General features: G+C 38.1%; 1 protein-coding gene across 1 annotated transcript in view; it reads right to left on the bottom strand.

Moving 5' to 3' along the window:
• Positions 1 to 6,597: 6,597 nt before the first annotated feature.
• The window catches only part of LOC306837479 (5-hydroxytryptamine receptor 4), a 48,415-nt gene continuing 33,303 nt past the window's right edge, over positions 6,598 to 21,709 (bottom strand). Inside the window, exon 7 of the mRNA XM_079365179.1 lies at positions 6,598 to 7,933. Within this exon, the coding sequence (XP_079221305.1) occupies positions 7,840 to 7,933 (94 nt within the window). The 3' untranslated portion in view covers positions 6,598 to 7,839. The remainder of the gene's footprint in view (positions 7,934 to 21,709) is intronic.

The following is a 21,709-nucleotide window of genomic DNA, read 5'->3' as shown; positions in this document are numbered from 1 at the left end:
GAGAAAGACAGTGAGTAACAGACACAAAAAGAGACACAAGCATACACAAAAGAGGAGAGACACAGATTGAGAATGAAAGACATGAACTGAAAGAGAGACTGAAACAGACACAGATAGACATACACACGGACAGACACTATAGCACTGTACCAAAAGACAGCAGCTCTGAGAGGTCTCCCCATCTTCCCCACTGGTATGATTAAACTAGGGTTCGGCAAATGAAGCTTAGCAAAAGTTCATTAAGGAAGACTTTAAGTGATCCATAATCAGGTTTCTCAGTCACCCTTTTCACGCTATCTCATTTCCGCTGTCATTCTCGAGCTGTCAGTTTGGGCTGTCCGTGGGTTAATCAGCTGTTCTGTCACCGGATCTAACCAATGGCGCAGCGTTCCTCCCTCATTTTCAGCCTATCATCGTTCAGCTCTCCTTTTAAATATGATTCTTTTTCTTCCCTAGTTCTTTCATGCTGGCTTCGTGCGCCCCTCCACCTCCCCATCACCGCCATCTCCAGCAGCAAAGTCAACTTCCATCAATTCTTCTCCAACTCGGTCTCATTAAATCATCAGTCCTCCACCACCAGGGTCTGGACTCCATGGGGGGATCTATCCTAATGACTAGAAGAACTTCATCACTAAATCGCATCTTCCACCCCATAGAGTCCAAGCGCCAAAACTTGTCTGTCAAATCTCATTCTGTCAATCACACTTTCACTGTAATAAATTCATTCTTAAGATCACTTGTCTCTCCTGACTGAACTGTCGTTGTCTTTGATGTTACTCAAAAACACAATTTAAACGTCCTCTTTGGTTTTTTTTTTAAATCACATACAGCTAAATGACAAGAATGTTACGAAAGTTAAATTTTAAAACAGTGGAAACGTTTTTTTGTCATTTGGTTTTCCATAACCCTTCAGTAAGGCTTCTGTTATGTTTGCTCAGGCTATTGGACCTGAAGAAAGCTCTCACCATTGCTGAAGATGATGATGCACTAAATTTACACCATCTTTTTCGAGCTTGGATCTGTGTGCTTGCAACACACACTGTCTCTAAAAACAAAGCTATAGCTGTAAAGGTTAATCAGGAAGTCCCACTGAGACTTTCAACTAAAGTAAACAAAGAACACACTGTTGGACAATTTTTCTCACTGTTAAATTTACTGTAATATGACGGGACATGTTTGATTGTACTTGAGGCCAGGCCTCAGTGTGTACATTGACGAGTGAAAGTTCACTTGAGAATAAAACAAGGTTTTTGTTAAATTTCCTTTTTTTCTACATAATTATCATGCATTCCTTGAAGAATTTATTTTTTCATTCACTGAACAAGAATATCCACATTTGTTAATATGTGGAAATTCATGGCACTGAAGCTAAATTTTGGTAGTTATTTTAGTAAATATAGAGTGGTATTAATACAAAGTTTTATCCCACCAAATGAAGTGGGATATGTTTATTCAATCAGAAGATCTGCATCTATTAAAGGCAAAATATATGGCATATCATGAAGAGGTGAACAAGAAAGTCCAAGTTGACAGAGCTTGCGTCCAAACTGAAAATCTGAGTTGCGTCAACAATTCAGTAAAAAGTTTAGAAAACTCAAAAAGATATTGCATCAAGTTGCCTTTATATTTCGAGTTTCCCCAGCCTTTTCTCTTTCAGTGTATATTGTTGGAGAAAGCTTTGGGTTGAGTTAAGAGCCTTTAATAATTTGTCATGAAGTAATGACTTTGTCGACTTTCTGCTCACTCACTCATGTGTGTTTTGTTTTGTGTTACTCTATAAACACACAAGGTTAATCAGTACACGCCAGATAGTTTATGTATTAACTGTGACTTTTGCTCATGTGACTTCAAATGCTGCAAAACAAGACACTGTGCCCACCTAAGTATGGCAACAGGGTTTGGGTTTCATTTTGATTTTGTGATACACTAAAGACAATTTGTTTCTGAAATCACAACAGAAATATAAGAAGAGATCCGGCTGTCAACTTTTAGTGTTACATGTGAATATATTCTTAGGAACAAAACACCATTGTTTCCCCCGACCCTGCTATTAATGATCAACATTATACCTACCTGTTTTCTAAGTAAGAGCTAATTTAGTTTGGCAGCTATGTTTGTTTTTAAAGACAAACATATGCTGACTAAGAGTTTTAATTGCTGATGGCACTTTATATTAAATGTTTGTGTTTTGCAGCCACAGAAGACTTTTTTTCTTGATAAAACTGAGAACATGTTTTCTTTGCAGACATGAGGGCCAACCTTCTATATTCAACAGTTTAGAACATATGCATGGAGATCAATAAGGTCTATTATAGAAGATAAAAAGGTCAATTTTGGGGTAAAATAAAAATGGGTTTCCTGAGGTTGCTGGTACAGTATGACAGTAACTCACACTTAGGCACATCATTGTTCATTTGTGTTTCATCATAAGTAAATCCTTTTTAATTGTCAAATTTTCAAAATTAGGTTTTATTGGTTTGACTTAGCAGTGGCTGAACTATTTTGAAAAAAATAAAACCAGTGACAGAGAGGACTTGGGCGGCATTTGTCAGACCTTTATCTGAACACAGAACATATGAGATCCAAACATGCATCCTGATAACCTCATGAAAAGCCTCCACTTAGCCTTCTTTTCACCTTTAACATATCTCAAGAGGTTCAAGGGTCCTTCTGCAGACATGGAGCACAATAGCTAATGCATTTTACTTATTACCTTTTTAAGTTGATGATAAACCACTTGCTTGAAAGAAAAATAAATATATAAGAACATTGCTGACATCGGACGAGTCTTACGCATGTAACGAGACACCTGCTGGAAAATTGTTTCTTCTAAAGAGCTTAAAGTTTGAATCGTTGAATATTTTAGCCATAAAATGCCTTCTGTTGACTCAAAACATTCCATTAATACCAAAACCCATGTTGTTGACTTTAACTGAATGTAGTGATGAGTGTGCAAAAGTATGCAGTCCAAGCAGCCCACTCATGTTCATAAATCCAGAAACATGTTGTTGTTGTAATGTTTCACATTATCCTTCAGATCGGGAATAGTTGAACAACTTTTGGGGGTTAAAGTCACCAACTGGTGAACAGACAAGGGCTTATCTATTAACTTATCAAACACAATAAATTAAAAAAAAACAACTAATGAATGAATGAAAAATGAAAACAATGTAGGTTTTTTGCAAGAAAATTGTTGTATTGTCAAAGGAGGAAAATCCCAGGTGCTTTTAAAGAACATTTATGATGCCTCTGTTCTAACCAAGAGTCCCAGTAAACCATGAGTGTGACATCATGCATACCCTGAAACTGAAGCAGTTAAATGGAATTCTGCCATTCTTTATTCAATTACTTACATCAGGATGTTACTTTCAACTGTCATCTGTGAGAGAGACATACTACTGTTTAATGCCTCTTGAATATGAGGTCATATTCTGGACTCCCCTCACAAGCCATTTTTTCTTTGGTGTTATGGCGACATCTAGTGTGAGTCGTGAGACTAACAGTGAGTCCACTGATAACGCAGATAAAATGTTTATCATTATTAAGTCCTTGTAGAAAATCCCTCTTCCTCTCTCTGGGGCTGGCTGCAAGATGTGGCTTCCTCATCACTATTGATAGTTTTGACTTTGTGCTTTAATATAAAACCAGTTGCAACTATAAAAATATAAAATTGGAATGAAACTCCATGTCTGTGCTATTTTGTTCTTTGCAACAAACCATTGGGTGGGAATTCCTTGAAGTGGTGTACCCTGCTACAGAAGGATTTGAGCTTATTTAGCGCTTGTCTGGTCTCCTGGCTACTCAAAGCACTTTTAGACTGCATGTCACACCTACCCATTCACACACTGATGGCAGAGGTTGCTTTGTAAAGTGACCATAAGAAGTCACTAATCCTGGGGGTCACAGTAGCCTTGTGGTTAGTGCTGTGTGAGCCATGTACAAAGACCAGTGCCTCAAAGCGGGCGGCCCAGTTTTAAATCCGACCTAGGGCTCCTATATATTTACATTGATTAGAAGACGGGTTGTATGAGCTTCTTTCTGAAATTACCAACAGTGTTACCTTCATATGTACAGCCATGAAATTCATGATTATCTGGTGCTGAATCGTTTGGACACAAATACTGCTCTTACACCAAGTTTAGCATGTGCTTATCACATTATGGGCTGAGATTAACATGTAATAATACTTACTTAATAATACTGGCAGGATGGCTAATAATGGTTACACAATATTTGAAGGCAAGGTGGTGTGCACCTCAGTGTTTAATGGAGGCAACATATAGTATATCCCTATGTATCTACACATTTCATTGTAATGTATCTTGCCTAAGTCATTAACTCTTTAGTGAAGACAATTCAATTCAAAAAACTTTATTTATTCCCAGGGGGTAATTCAAAACAAAGACAGTTCATCAGGTCCCTCAAAAAACACTGGTTTCATATTGTGTATATAATGTATTCACTTTGGGCAGCTGGTTGTCTCTTCTGGAGAATTGTACTTACTGTTCTGCACTGTACTGTACAGGTTTCAGGTATTGTTGTTTTGGACTGTCTCATCCACTCTATCGGGGAAATCTGTAAAGAAGACCTGAGCTAGCTGTGTACTAGTGTTCAGGGAAGGTGGCTGTCTAACGACATTATGAAGAAGCTGCACTTAAAAGCTTTGTTTGACCTGTGAAAAAAAGGTAAAACGTTTGCTTTGTCTGTTTTTTTTTGGGAAAAAAAACTACAAAGACATAACTTGCTTGATTTGGCAAATGTCCATCTGTTTGCTATCTAAAACCTCGCTATTGGACGAATCTTGAGCTTGCTGGGTCTTAGGGTTAGTGCTTTGATGTCTAGAGGATCTCATGGAAGGATGTAAGCTATACAAATCATTGATAACTTTATTTAAGGAATCACTCTTTAAATCCTAGCACTAATTGTTTTTTGATTGGAAACATCTGCGAGAGAGGCAAATTCAGCTGGAACTAACAAAGCTTATTTCCAGCTGCCCATAGAAGGATGAAATATTGGATCTGTGGGTCTCATTGAGATAAAAATATTTTTTTGTTCCTGTTTTAACTTTTTAGTTCCAGCTTCGACCCTGCTGTGCCAAGAGACAAAGGCTTGAGATCTCTCATGCTGTAGACAGAAAATAAGCCAAGAGAGATTCTACTGGAGTCAGGGAGTTTTGAAAAGGCTCACAGAACAATGACTTGGTTAATGTCCAGTCCAGTTAATGTCAGCACCAATTAGCCCAACACATCTCTGACTGAGAGGGAATGATTTTATGATGGACAATTTGTTTCATACAAATGTCCGAAACAGTCTTTTTTTAAACAGTGGATCAGTTTGTTACTGCAGCCTGTAATCGCCAACAGTAACAAAGGCTTTAGGGTTCAGTCTGTAAGGACTTGGGAACCAGAGGGTTCCCAACTCAAGACCCGGTGTGGGACTTGAGTTAGGAAAGTGGTCTGGTTGCTGAGAAAGTGCCAGTTCCCTTCCTGAGCATTGCTGAGGTGCCCTTGAGTAAGCTACCGAACCCTCAACTGCTCTGGTTTTCTGGAACTTATGGCATTCAAATTCTCTATCTTGTCTATGCTCAACACTTTATGCAGCTCCTTTTGTAGCAGGCAGCCTCACTGAAAATGAAAACAAAGCTCAGATAAGCTTACTAGCAGCAAAGGACAGTTAATGTTAGAAAGTGACGAGCAAACATTATGTGTAAAGATAAGAGTAGATGGTGTCAAACATCTTGAGTCGATATAGATACATAGGTTAAACTGAAAACTAAAATCTGTATATTCAAGACAGCACAAACATGAATCAGTCTACATCAAAGCTAGTCAAATTCACTGTTTATTTCTCGTCTCCATCACAGAAAACAAAGATGAAGCACTAACAAATGGACTATAAAAAACTGTCACGCACACAAAATGTCCATGTCGCTCGTCATCTTTGAAGCCACACCGAGGTTGTGAGCTTCAAAATAAAACTGAAAGCGAGAATGAGATAACTGTGGTTCTCTGAGGCAGATACTAAGATCAAGAATGAACCTAAAATGCAAATATCAGTGATGACAGTAAGGAGGCAGCTGAGTTGCTTTCACACCTCGGTGTATTTGACTCTTAAATGGGTTCTGATTGAAGGAGAGAATGTGCCAGAGGGAATGTAGATATGCAAACAAGCATCATCTTTTGAGGAGAGTTAAACCTGTACAATACAGATACAATTGTATATTATATTGTTTGTTCTTCATTTGAGGGATTTTTCACCTTGCATTAAATGTTTAATTAGGAAAATAAAATACTTTATAAATAAATTTCTCATAAAGTTCTGATTTCTCATTTCAATGTGGCTACAAATATTACTTGTGCACAAAGAAATGATATTCTACGGATGTTGCCCTGTTAACAACGGTGGACTGGAGCTCTCCCAGCTTGCATGTGATCCAGGCTAATGACTGGTGGCTGATAATTAGTGGCTGAGGCACATCAGGTGTGCACCTACTCTCACAGGGCTTCATCAGACACTGTTTTCCGTCATTCCACTCATGACTTGACAAAGGCCTTGTTGTCAAATAAATCTCTTTCCTTTTCCAGATGAGTGTGCGACGTTTCTCTCGTCCTCCTATTACCAGCACCTTGGAAAAAATACGGTGTGCGTTCTCTCCTCATCTCAACAACGGTGGAATGAAAATGTCTCCAACATGATAATATGTTTTGTTAACACAAAACTATCAAATTTAGACCAAAGCCCCCAACAATGAAACTGACATGTCTCAATGACATCAGCTGGACAATGTAGCTGGTTAGAAGAATGTATGTTGAAGAAAAATAAATATTATCCAAAACAATAATAGAACTTGAGGACCAAACTATAAACAACACTTTTTAAACCAGATCATTTTAACCCTTTGAGAAACATTAGATACATGATCAAGTCGGATACTTTGTACTTTCAGTGCCTTGAAAGCTAACTCCAATTTACATCACTGTAGCTCTCTTGCAGAATGACAGGGATGCCCATAAATGGCAAATATATGTTCCACCTTCTTTCAAAGATGCTGAGCTTCATCCCTCGATGTAACAGATGTGAAACTTTTAACCCAAAGAGGTATGTGCAACATGATAGAATTTGCCTTGGAAGGTGTTCAACCCAATGATCAACGATAGAGCAGTTTATATGGTGCTATACTTCATCACACACTACATACTACTGACTACTATTACCCCCTTGTAAACCTTTGGTGCTGCGTAACTAAAGCCGATTGGATACAAATAAAAATGTCCACTTTTGAAATTTCATCCTGCTATTGAAGAGTGTTGTTGATGCTGTTGAAGTCTAAAGCTCTGACATATCTTGTTTATTCTTCAAAACATAGCAAACAACATTTTAAGTTATGATACAATGTATAAGAGATGAGGCCTTTTGCTTCTCCTGTCACTTTATTAAAGAGTTCTGCTGGCAGTCTTCTGAGATCTGTGGTGTAGAACCGCTGCTTGATGTGATCCAGATGTGGAACAGGTCTTTGTGTTTCAAAATGAGAAGAAATCTCAAAACATTGGCAGTGCTCTTCAGTCAGTGGACCCAAGTACTCCTCAGCCAGTGGTTCTTGATCAACATGATTCATTTGTCTGTTTTACAGCCAACTCATGTTCGAGTAGATGTCCTGCATATGTTTGATGCCCAGCGTCAACATTTTAAAATGTAAGATTGTGTTGATGCCGGATCAAAGACTGAATATCAAGATGATATATCCTTCTTTTTAACAGTTCAGTTTGGCTCACTGTAGACTGTTTAGATCAGAATGTCTCTGATATCAGCTGACGACATCACCAATCTGTCCAGTCAGTCTCATAGGGGTCCAATAGAGTACTGGGACTCATTTTCATTGGCTAGCATGGTCCGTCCGTTGTCGCTGTAGCTGCGGTTAGGCAGGAAGGACAATCTGAAAAAGAGAAAAAAAATGGTAGTAAACAAAACTTACAACCTTGTAAATAGTCTCGATCTTATATAGCGCTTTTCCCGTCTTCCCACAAATCAAAGTGCTTTTACACTGCAGGTCACACCTACCCATTCATACCCCTTTACACACTGATGGCAGTGGTTGCTATGTAGTATCATCCATCAGAAGTAACTCATTTGTTTATGCACCGCCATTGAAGCAGCAGGAGCAATGCAGGGTTAAGTGTTTTGCTCAAGGACACATCAGATATGTTGCTCAGCTGAATTAGATCTTGAATGAACCCTCGACCTGCCAGTTGACAGACAACGACCAACTGAGCCACAGCTGTAGGTGACTGTCCAAAATGTGTTGTTCATTTGGGACAGAGACTTATGCAGATGTGCCATGGTGCATCAAACGAGGTATCACACAGATGTTTGGTTCCATTTCATAGGATTTTTAATAAAACAACACAACAGAGCAGCAACATAAATATTCAAAGCTAAATTCTCAAAAGGAGGACTATTCCCAAGGTCACAGTTAAAAATTTCAACAAAAGTAAATAATAAATAAATAAATGTAAATGCTGTTGAAACTACTAGCAGCCTGCTGTAACATAGTCCATCAAGTTTTTTTTATTATTATTTTTATAATTCAGATGAATTTATTTATCCTAACCCTACCAGGGAAAAGGATAATCAGAGTTTAGTGATGTTGGGCTGGGCGGGCACAGCCCATACAACCCCTCAATAACAGCCTAACTTTTCATTTTCCTACAGTACAGCTGTGTCGGACAAGTACAACGCATATACAAAACTATCCTGAAATAAAAACAAGTCAATTTGTGATCTCTTCTTCTGTGTGTAGTCTGCATGTTTTTTTTTATTAAAAAGAGACTGCATACACAATGGAAAACATGCAACTGATGTGGAGGCATGTCCGGGGTCAGGAGGTGAAGGGTAAATATAGGTCCAACACCTGCTCCTTTATTTGTGTGTGAGTGTGTGAGTGTGTGTGTGTGTGTGTGTGTGTGTGTGTGTGTGTGTGTGTGTGTGTGTGAGTGTGTGTGTGTGTGTGTGTGTGTGTGTGTGTGTGTGTGTGTGTGTGTGTGTGTGTGTGTGTGTGTGTGTGTTTGTTAAGGCTAGACTTGTTGAAATCTGTGTGTCCTCAGTCAATGCTATGTCATAGAGCTGATGGAAAGGGGAGGATCAGGACTAGACAGTTCCCCGACTGAAAATGGGAAATGTACTGGAGTTATAACAGGATTAGAAAAACTTGACATGCGAGTCCGAGGCCAAAAACCTCAACACAAAAAATGTGACTCAATTTGCTACAAACAAGATTTGCACGCAGTGAATTAGCATTTGCATATATGTTGTGGAGGGAAAGAAAGGTGGACTGGGTTCATGCTGGGCACTCTAACACATCATTTAATTTACCGGTAAGTAATTTAGTATTCCTTAAAAAGAACATCCAGGTAGGTTTGTTTAGAAGTTTATTGAGTTTATCTGAACTGATCCTGAATGGAGAATCCCTTAAATATACCCTAATGCAAATCTCAGTTTTTCGCAAATGGATTTTTTTTAAAGCGAAAAACTATCCCTGCTCTTCCACGGGATCTGGACCCTGACTGGATTTATATAAACTGTTCATGCAATGTCTTTGTCTGGATCAAACCCACCTTCTATTAATTATAAACGTATAAATTATATCTGTGAAGCATCACTACACTTCTATAACATCTGGGGACATTTTCAGATTCTTACTGCTGCTGAAAACTGATGCACATTTTAAAATAAGACATACAAATACGAAAATACTTCTTTGCCGCTGATAAATTTAAGACTTTGTTTATGTTTCTTATCACCACAAATGAATTCACGTTGGGTTGAGACTCGGGTCACTTTTCTGCACCTACATATATGGTTCTGTTCAGAAGGAAAACATGGACATGTTATCTTTAAATCTTATCCATAAGGCAGACGCAGATGTTTAGATTGTACACATTAGATGATACATGACACTTAAACACATACACATTAAATATCTCAGTCTAATACTCACACGGCACATATCTTCACTTTAGACATTCAGTGTGGCAGCTGTAAACCATGAGCAGCATGGCTTTAATTTGGCCAGTTTTAGAAGAAGCCTCGTGGCAAAACATTCTAAGATTTTAAAAAGAGAGGATAGAGGGAGTTCAAACATTCCCACAAGTTATATCAAATCTGTTGACATAAGTTTGATGATAAAACCACTGGACCAACATTTAAATAGCTTTGTGGTTAAACGTTCCCTTTAATGTCTCCTCTAATCTGTGTCACTCTGCTTTTACATTATCGAACTTAAAAAAAAAGAGAAAAGGAAACAGTGAGGATTTCTCTGATATTACATGTGCATTTTGTTTAGTCTGCGGTTGTGGAAAGGTTTTCTGAGGGGATGTCAGTCGGGTAGGGAACAGCAAAGCGGCCTGCATGATCCGAAAGAAAGAAACAAGAAATGACTTGTGGTATTTTTCTTATTACTCTCATGGGGATCCTCATATTTATTTCTTTTTAAATTATAAATCTTCAAGCATAAACTTAACCTGGAGTGAACTGGGGCGCTGGTTGCCCCATGTATGGAGGCTACAGTCCTCCAAGCAGGCGGCCCAGGCTCAAATCCCACCACTGGCTCCTTTCCCCCTTGTTGTTCCCCACTCTCTCTCTCTTTCTCTCTCTCTCGTTCTCTCCCTCGTTCTCTCTCTCTCTCTCGGATTTCCAACTATATCCACTGTCCTTCATTAAAGGCACATAAAGCCCAAAAATAGCCTGAAGTGAACTGAAGTGATGTAGAAAGCAAAAGGGACCATCGCTGTAATCACAAAAAAAACGTTCACGTCATGTCTCGTTGTTGGCACATGACTGAAATGTCCTCTTATGTGGGATTTACAATAAATGATTCAGCATGCAATCCAGTTCTTCTCTTATTAAGATCAGTATCATTTATTCTTAGAACAGGATGAAGTCAGCCACAATTATATTTACTGTAACTGGTAAAAAAAAAAAAGCTAAACATTGATCGATCATTAAAACTATGTTTTGAATGATTTCTTTATTAAAACGTTGGCTCAACATCTTATAACGATTGCTAACTTTTTGTTTCATAAATACAGAAACTCTTGCTGTGGAAGCTTCTGAGAAGCAGGTCTCAGGAAAAAAAAAGATTAAAATTAGCTTCGTACAGTTCACTATTTATCTAACTGTTCATGAATACATACAGTATGCTGCCTATACGCTGCCAGATTTTTTTTAATCCACAGATCTGATCTGTGGCAGAATTCCAGTCTGATATGAAAACAACAGATAACAGACACATGTCAAAAAACTGGAGGCTTAGGAAAAGTTGGACTTCTTGATATGACTTTTCCAGCATTGTGGGAAAAAAAGGCTTTAGGTTTTAACTGACAGCTTGAACAAGCATATTGATTTTTTAATTGAAATAACCAAGATGCTATCCGTGCACAGCCAACCAGGTGTCGCTCGGTTGCAGGAAAATACAATGAAGAATAAATCAATAATCCGTGGCACACTGAAAATTGCTTTACTGTAACTTTATTGTGAGCGAACACTAAGTTACAGGACCTAGAGGCCAAACGTATTGTGCAGTCACAATAAAGTTACCGTAAAATAATTTTTGGTGTGCCACAGATTGATTTACTTTTCATTATTCATTCATTGTTTTATTGTTTATGTTGGCAGTTTCCTGCACTTCACTGTGTCAACAGTGTACTGCTTCAGGCCGTTAATTGTCTTTGATGGGAAACTGCCTCCTTTAATTCTCTTGTAGTAAAATAGAGATTAAGAAAAAGACACGCACACAAACAAATGAAAAAACACAAATGTTGATGTGTCGAGTGTTGTGTGTTGACCTCTGTTGTGATCTGGCATGTATAAGGTAACGCCTGCGAGCTAGCTCGGGAAGACAATTTGAGCTGCAGTGATTTCACACTTGACATATGTCATTATCCATAATAAACGGACAACACCTCCTCCCAATTGGCAGTATATTTAAGCAGCAAGATTTCTGGTCTCACCCTCTGCTCTTTCATTTGTGCAGCTCTAACCTGCACCAGTAATGCACTTTTGTTTTACAATAACATCCCATCAATCCCCCTTTTAACATTGACCACAAGGAGGGGTTGGAAGCTCTGTCACATTATCTTGAAAAGAGACAACCAGAACAGATTGCTGCTTTCATCTTGCAACTTTTACAGCATGGACTTTATCTAACAATGTTTTTTTTTGTTTCAGAATCAACTCTATAGACAGAAGAAAGACACCGCTATGGGAGCATGTTTTGCACCAAATTACTCTAATTTGTTTATGGGGTATTGGGAAAAAAAGTTTTTGTTTTCCAGCCTGAACGTTTACCTTGACAAAATCATTTGGTGGGGTAGGTACAGTATATAGATGATATTTTGTTACTTTGGTTGGGGCCAGAGTCTGGACTTTTACAATTTCATTTATATCTTGATGAAACAAATAAAAATTGAAAGCTAAGCCTTTACTTTTCATCAACTGAAATACATTTCCTCGATCTAAATATCTTTAATGATGATGTTGATAAATTACATACAACCATTTTTTGAAAACCGACGGATTGTAACACCCTCCTAAGGGCAGACAGTTTTCATCCTCCTTGGCTGATAGCTAACAAACGGTACCATTTGATCAGTTTCAGAGAATTAAACACATCTGTGATTACAACTATGATTTCGAGAGAATGTGTGTGTGAGATATGAGACAAAGACTAATGATACAGCTTACAAAAAAGCAAGAGAACTTGCTAGAGAACAGCTCTTAGTCCAAAGGCAAAGGCAACAGCAGCCTTCTAATCAAGTTTGTAACACACAATATACAGTAGCTGCAAAGCAAACCAGATTAAAGAAATAATAAAAGGAAATTGGAACATAATACAAAGCGACAACTCTCTCGGAGAAGCTTTTCTAGATGCTCCTACCATCAGCTTCAGAAGAGCTCTGACCCTAAATGATAAACTGGTAAAAAGCTATCTCCCATCTGGAACACAAAAGTGTCATTAATAAATTCTAATACTACATGTGTGATCTATAGATTTAAATGTCCTTGTGGCTGTATTTACATCGGCAGAACGAAATGTAAACTGAAAGCAAAATTGGCTGAACACAAACAATTAGGTAGGGGAAACCCTCTATATCTAATGACCTTACGTTTTAGAGATGCTCATCATGGCAGCTGTAACTCTTTAAAAAATGCAGGTATTGATCATATACCAAGTTCAATCAGAGGTGGAAACAGACTAAAAAAGCTCCCACAACTGCAGATGTAAACTAGCTCTGAGCCAACTTCTGGTGTAATATATCAAATGGCAACATGTATGTTTGGTATTGTAAGCATTTGTGTTTAGTATTTAGTCCCTTTACAAATAAAGTTAAAGTTAATTTAAGTTAAAGAGAGTCATTTTGGATTTATAGGGGAGAGTGGGGTAATGTGGGACAGCGGACAATGTGAGACACCCCCTGTATCTAGGCAGCAGAAGACAGTTGTGGTCGTGTGGGCATTATATTTCAAGTCCTTCCCATTCCACACTTGCCAGTTAGAAAAAGTTGGGGCTGGTGCACTGATAAGTATGTTTTTTTTCCACAAAAATGTGTTTTTCATATGTAAAAGTACATTTTCTTGCTGAGAACATTAGTAAGTGTTGCGCCATAGCAAATAGCTTCAGGTAGAAAAACTTATACAAGTTGATGAACAGCCATGTGCTTGATGCCAGTCAAAGATCAGCCTGAATTGCTAGAGAGGTTGTTCTTTATAAAAAAGTGGCTATGGGGTAAAGATGGTGTTGATCGCCCTTCATGCTGATCTCTAGACACCAGTTGTTCTGATACCCACACTGTAAAGGGTAATTAATACATTTTGAGTCATTATGTTATATTTCATTTACAGTAGCCTACTTTGGAACGCTTTCATTGTTTAAAAATGCTTATTTGACGCCAAGACAGTGTACAAGCTGGTTCTGATTGCCCTGTGGTGACCCCCAGACACTAACTGTTATGACCCCCACACTGTGATTGTTAATTAAAACATTTTGAATTAATTATGTTGTATTTGATTTTAGCCTACTTTTGATCATTTTCAAACGTTTAAAAAAAAGCTTATTTGACCAATTCCCATGATTCTGTTACAAGTCCAACATTAGTTTCTGAATGTGTGGTTGTCAGTCTAGTTTTTATTATTATAACATGTGTTCTTATGGTAATTTTAAAGTGGTTCACTTTATCCCATTGATTTCTATTCTCTGTCTCAGTTTACCCCGATGGTGGGGTAAAGTGAGACGCATGACCACTTTTTTAAGAACAATCCATGACCCTTTGTCCTAAAGACATTCTGATCATTTCCATAGCAAGGAAACATCCTGAATTAATGGGAAATGTGTTAATTTTACCGATGTATCATTTTAGCTCAGCTCGAGGGAAGCAAATGTAAAAAGTGTATCACATTACTCCCATACATTGAAAGCTAAGCAATACCCAGGTCTAAATGGAGAACTGGACTTTTCTCCTTTCCTCTAAGTGTCTTGGTTTTGTTTTTCAGCTAGCAATTCTGTCAGAAATGTGCTAATATATTGAGGTACTTCAAAAAAAATATTGTAATTATCTGCTCTGGTCTCATGTATACATTTTGATGTTTAACTTTCTTTGTTTAAATGTACAACCCCTTTTTTGCTCAACCATGTAATAACTACTGAGCATGTGACTGGCTGTAAACCTCTAAAGGAAGCTGCCATTTTGCATCTGCCCTGATGAAGGCCTATATGGCTGAAACACGTCATGTCATGTCTTTATGAACTTTTAGAGCTGATAAATTTAAGGTTTTTTATACTCAACTCCCTCAGTGCCTTAGACTCATCCCTTCCATCTCTCTTTAAATTTCTGCTTGTAAAATAAAACTGTGAGGAGGGCTGAGATAGGAGCCTTAATGACAATTACAAACTGTTATGCTGCTGCAACTAATGTATTTAAAATGTGCAAAAATGTGTTGTCTGTCTGAAATAAGCAAGCTGAATGGATTGATTGTCTTTCTATTACTATCATGCATACAGTATGATGTTATGCAGTAGCTGCAAGGTGGTGCAGTGCTAAGGTCTGTAACAGAAGATACCTTTCTTCCCCTCTGCCTCTCTCCCATAGACTGTATGGACACCCCATGTCCCTGAATAAGCAGGATAGATAATGGATGTGTAGATGTTAGTGTATCAAATGGAGATCCAGTTCTTGTCCCTGTTACGGAGTTCAAGTACATAGAGGTTGAAATGAATATTCATATCAAATACACATAGATTTCTACCTGGGTGCTTGCATGTCTTCTGTGAGGTACATACTATTGTGTTGTTCCTGCCAAAACATACCACGATTCACCATCCACACACACTGTCAAATTGACACTTTGTGCACCACTCTAACAGTCACAGCAACATTCTTGTCTCGCCCCGAGTCACAAAAAATACTGCTGTCCTGTAGTAAAGACAACCAGTCACTTGTGTGGAAATCAATTTGATCTGTAACGTGACCTTAAAAGAGATCAAGTGGAGATAGAAGGGCGGTTTGTGTTCCTTTCATTTTGTGCTAATATCTTTCGAGGACATTAAATAATCAAATTTCACTCTCATCTCCTCGCTTTCAGGGCTGACATGAGATCACAGATCAGTGTAGTAGATATGACAGGTTTTCCCACAGGAACACTGAGGAGCAGGGATGCAACACATTCGTCTGTGCCCCCCTCACCAACCCCATGTGCCTACTCTAAATGTAAGTTTTCACAATTTACTCATTAATTACACAGCTGTGTGAGATTCACTGAAGAAAAAATACATATAGTATTTGGAGGAATAAATACATGGGCAAACCTCTCTGTCCTTGTTGTTTTGTCAGTGCACACACGTAAATACATGTGTCTAAGCACACACTTTTGTAGAAGAGCACGTACAGACAGGAGCCATGCTTGGACAGATCCAGGACTCGAGGGAAATTCGGTGGCGAGTTGGCAGTGTGAATTCATTCTGTACCTCCTATCTCAGCCAGTAAGGCTTCATTATTTCCAGAACAACAAATATGCTGGACAGATCAACTCAGAGTCAAAGGATACAGGCAACTGTGTACCTGAAATCCAACTAAGCTGGGCTCTACTTTTTATGATTTAGGAGCACCTGAACTGTTTTGACTGTAAATCCTAAAACCCCCAAAAATACCTAAAAACAGAAACAGGAAGCTAGTGCAAGCTCTCCGATACAACATATGAGCTCTTCCTGTGGCAAACAAAACATATACTGTATTTGAGGAGGTAATACCATGTCACAGATGTATGATTTGTTTTTGTTCTTAAATGAGTGTGGTTCCAGGATACAGGACATCACATTTTGAAGTTTACTACTTTCCACACACTGCAGTAAACTCCTTGTGGGAAATATACAAGACGTCTGCTTCTCTCATCCAGACAAGCCTAATTTCTCAGACAGACATTTCTTTCCATAACCTCCAGTCATTCCTAAATGAAGATTCTCGTCTGTCTTCCTGAGACAAAGCCAAATGAAAACATAAAGGAGGAAACCAGAGCATCAGTTCATGAATAGAAAGTGAACTTTAACAATCATGGCACCATGGCAAAAATAATCATTTTTACAGTGCTTACATGTGCATCTCACATCTCAAGTGCCCAGTGAAAAAAATGTCTGGTGTTAGTTTTTGTGAGGATGTCTGTCACAAGTTCATTAAATTGATTTGCTTTGGCGATAGTGATAAAGAAGGATTGGGACTCCTGGCCCAAATTCACAAATACTTGATCGTGATCACTATGTCTGCCCCTTTAAAAAAAAATGACACTGACCAGCTGAGACACAAACTGTTCTTTAGAATTAATTCTGACTTCTGTCCCTTTTTGGAGCCTGATCTGGGTTTCCAGGACAGAAATCCTCTGTGTATCAAGTTTGGCTTCCAACTAGTTTGCAGCAACAGCCATTTTTTATGAAGTATACTTTACACCATCTTCCAGCAGGTTCAATTGCACATAACCAGTGCAGGTTTAATTTATAAATGAAATGTTATTTTAATACTGTTAATATTGACTTTTATGTGTGTTCATGAGAGTGCTGCTTATGTCTCTTGTGTCTTTAACGGAATAACGTGCAACACATAAATACAACAGAAATCAAGTATAACCTCTGTAAATGTATTTCTGAGTCATGACTGTCTACAAAGTCTATATTTAGTGACAATATGGAATGGGAACCATTCATTGCATCTCATTAGATTAAATAGACTTAAAATACATTTTAATCATGTTTTCTACAGTGCTGTTGACAACTTGGGGTTTAAAATCTTTTAATTTCATAATGGTTTTGCTCTCCTCCTGTTAAACTCAATTGTTGTCTCCAAATAAAATAAAATGCCAGGTAAAATGTGTGTTTGATGTTTTATATGGGTTTTTTTTTTAATCATATAAAAACACCATCTCCAAATCAACTCAAATTAGCAGTTGTTTTTTCATAATTGCTTTAAGCTCTCTATAAGTTTTGCTTTAAACATGGAGATACACAAGGTGCAGTAGGTCCCCTCTCACTGCCACTCAATGGCAGCTAGGAGTGGCTACAGCACCCAAGGATATCAAGCAGAATAAATGGATGGATGGATGAATGGATGGGTAGATGGATGGATGGATGGGTAGATGGATGGATGGATGGATGGATGGATGGGTAGATGGATGGATGGATGGGTAGATGGATGAATGGATGGGTAGATGGATGGATGGATGGGTAGATGGATGGATGGATGGATGGATGGATGGGTAGATGGATGGATGGATGGATGGATGGATGGGTAGATGGATGGATGGATGGGTAGATGGATGGATGGATGGGTAGATGGATGGATGGATGGGTAGATGGATGGATGGATGGGTAGATAGATGAATGGATGGGTAGATGGATGGATGGATGGATGGATGGATGGATGGATGGGTAGATGGATGGATGGATGGGTAGATGGATGGATGGATGGATGGATGGATGAATGGATGGCTAGATGGATGGATGGATGGATGGATGGGTAGATGGATAGATGGATGGGTGCATGAATGGATGAATTGGTGAATTGGTGAATGAATGGATGGCTGTTTGGATGGATTGATTAGTGGATGGAAGGATTGACATTTTTTTCCCAAAGACAAACATCCTTATAGAATGAAAGGCTGTCTTATCTTTCAAGTACTAAAAAATCAGTCTGACCCATTTTTATGACTAACCCTTGCAAAAAAACTGATTTCTTTCTACCTGTTGCTAAGGAAACAAATAGTTGAAAAAACACTAAATGCAAAATACAAATATTTTTACAAAAACTCTTGAAATGTCTGGTTAATTGGAGGGCATAGCAAAAAGAATATTGCAAAAAGAAGTAAGAATGTGTACTGAAAAAATGATTGAAAGGTGTTCTCGCCCTCTTTTGTAACCACAGTGTTTACATGACCACAAAGCAGAGCAGGTCAGCAGCGAACAGCAGAGGGCTGAGTAAAGCCTGAGCTGTGTGAATTTGTGTGACAGAGTGAGAAGCTGGCCCTCAATAAAACTCCAATTCAAATTTCCCTGAATAAATACAGTAGACACAAACATCAGCTGTGTGCTGATTATGAGGAAGTATAATGAAAGTAGTACAACACACATTGACCTAGTTTAGCTTCGGTGGCAATCTCACTTTATCAAGTCTTTCATGCTCTGTCCTCGTGTTTAGGCCTTTGTTAGTCTGATGGTTACATTAGAAACAGTTTTTTTTTCTTCAAAAATGCTTCAAAGTGTTTACACATAATAAAGCAGGTCATCTTATAAACAAATTCTGAGTGTGTCCTGTCCTCTGCACTGCTCAACCATCTCCCTAGAATGGCATACTATACAAATAACTATATTCAATTCAATTCTATTTTATTTGCATAGCATATTTCATACAAAAAAAACCCCAATGTGCTTTCAATATTTATATGAAAATAATATGATGTTTTTACCAACAAGTTTTAGGTATACTGCTTTTTTTTTGCCCATGAAGAGTCAACAGTGAAAAGAATCTCTGTGAGGCTGTTAAACAGTCTTGCTGTGCGCTAAATGTTAGTACTCATAATAATTTAACCTTCAATTTGTTTCTTCATCAAGACAGATAGAAAGATCTAGACAGCACTACAGACAAAAAGAACCAATTCCCTTGGGATAATAAATAACGACAGAAAATGTCATGGTAATCCATGGAATAGTCTTTCAAGTATTCAGTTTGTCCAAAATGGTGGACTCACTGACTGAAAGAGCGTAATGCTGCCAGTAAGGTGAGAATTCAATTCGGGAACTGGAACTATTATACAACTTTTCTCTTTTGAATATCAACTTGAGTTCACTTTAAAGATGAACACATTGAAAAAAGGACAACTTTCTCGGAAATCAATCATCAATGCAAAATGTAACTACCTAACTAAATGTCCAATAAATTAAAAATCGAAAAGATACATTATAAAAACACCAATACATGCTAAGTCCATCCATCAAATTTCACTTGAAGAAATAGCTTCATGCCTTTCCATCCTAGAATAATAGTAAAAAAAAAAAAAAAAAAAAAAAAAAAGCTGCCAAAAAAGTGTCTTACACATAGGAAAATATCAAAATGTATTCATGGTGATAATCAAAATGATGCAGGATACAACCTGTCTTCTGTCTTAAAGAAAAACACATATCTGTGTTTTCTGATGTCTTCTCTGACTGCTTTGCCACCTAAAGTGTTGAAAAAGTCTTTTTCACAGAACATCCCACCACAACAAAATAAAAACTATAATAAACTATAATACAAAAATAACATGAATCTAGTAGTAGCACACAGAGTTTAGAGTTCATTCAGCAGTGAAGCGCAGCAGATTAAGTTTAATTTTTGGCAAACAGGGAGAGTCTTTAAGGATTTAACCAAGAACACAACGTCCAAACAGAAAACAATTTCACAAACTGAATTCAAATGAATCTAGGAATTATATCTCCATGAGGGAAATTTGCTCTAAAGACAGTTTCAACTAAGACTACATGATCAGGAGGAGAAAAGAAAAAAAAATTGAAAAAGAACAAACAGATCCTAAGAAAGCCTGAACCTCAACTCAAATGTAATATCAGCTGTGCACATGCTGTCTGCCAGTGTTTATGTCAGATTGAAACTGAGCTGTAATATTGCCTGTTCTTTTTCTCTCTCTTGAGCAGACGGAGAAATGTAAAGTATGTGATTCACCTGAAGCTAAAATAAGGTCAGCCGTTAAAGACTGACAGAGATTTCTGGCATTTCATCTCCACTGGAACTTAACAGTTCTATAGTAAACGCAATCTGATCAGCTAGACTCTGATGTTTTTGAACATCAGTTCTTGGGTGTCCATCCATTTCTGAACAAAATAAAAAGATCTACTATACAATCTACACAAAATACTAAACCCATGAAGCAGGAAATGCTGTAGATCAAAAACACAAGGGGTTATGGGTCACAGATATGCAGTAGGTGCTTATGCATGGAAAGCTAATCAGAATTAAATTGAATCATCACATTTGTTTAATCATATGTATTAGTTAAAAGAAAAAAAGAAGAAGAAAAAGAACCTGGCAGGAGGACTGGATATCAACACTGTGCTGGGTAAACTGTTAATAAACTGCTTGTGACTCATGTGATTGTTTCTTTTAATTAGGTCATAATTACCAAAACAAACCAAACACAACATAGCTGACATTTCCAGAATAGTTTGGACTGTTTGCAGGTGTGATTGCACCGTTACTCATCATCAAACGCTACCTTTAATCTGCTCTTCTTCCGTGTGTTCTTGCCGGAATCACCTGAGAAGAACACGGGACAAGCATTTTTCACAGCTAAATAAGCTTTGTGACATTTTTCAGTAGCTATGTTGGAGGATTTGCTTCCTTGCACAATTCTGGGAAAGCAGTTATAAATAATCTGCCAATGGCAGTGTGTTGCACATCTTCTGGTTTGTTTTGTTATGAATGACAAAACAAACTGGCAGACAACGCTGTTATCCCCTTGTTATTTCTTAGAGATATATACCCTCATTTTGAATTTCAGTGTCATTTCCCAATGTGATAATGGAGAGCTTCAGAGCTCCGGCCCAGTACAATGTATCTAAATTAGAATCCAAGAGTTACAGTAATTAATATTATAATATCTAATATTGTACATCTATAATATATAACACACAAAATAGTCAAAGTCATATCATCAACTGATATGAGGCCGGTAAAAATAGCCTTCAGCCATTATCTGTCATGACCACTGCTAAATCCTGGCCTGCAGTGTGTGTGTGTTCTTGATTGCAGGAGTGGACTCAGGTGTGTAGGAGTTGGGCTGCAGCTGCTCTTCATCTTCAATCAACTCTGCTACAAATACTGGGCTTCAACTCCACCACTCTGCCAGATCTTAGACTCTGTTTACGCAGTCAGTCTTGTTCTAGCTGCTTATTAGAAAATGGGTTTCCTATTGTTCTGTACATATCATTCTAAACCTTGTTCTCCTTCGTTGACAGTTTCCTGGCACTCAACTCCTGCCTCCATCCCACTCCTGCATCTATCTGGATTCCTCAGTCAACTCTTCACCCCAGCAAACCCAAACGCACCAGCTCGACTCGGCCCTTGACCCTCCCCTGAACTTCAGGATCTTCAAAGAGTCCTGTTGGTCATTAAACTTCCTTTTGCAC

This window comes from Symphodus melops (genome assembly GCF_947650265.1).
Source record: "Symphodus melops genome assembly, chromosome: 16".
NCBI classification, from domain to species: Eukaryota; Metazoa; Chordata; class Actinopteri; order Labriformes; family Labridae; genus Symphodus; species Symphodus melops.
Note: the sequence above shows the minus strand (reverse complement) of the source record. Positions and strands in the feature narration are given on the sequence as shown.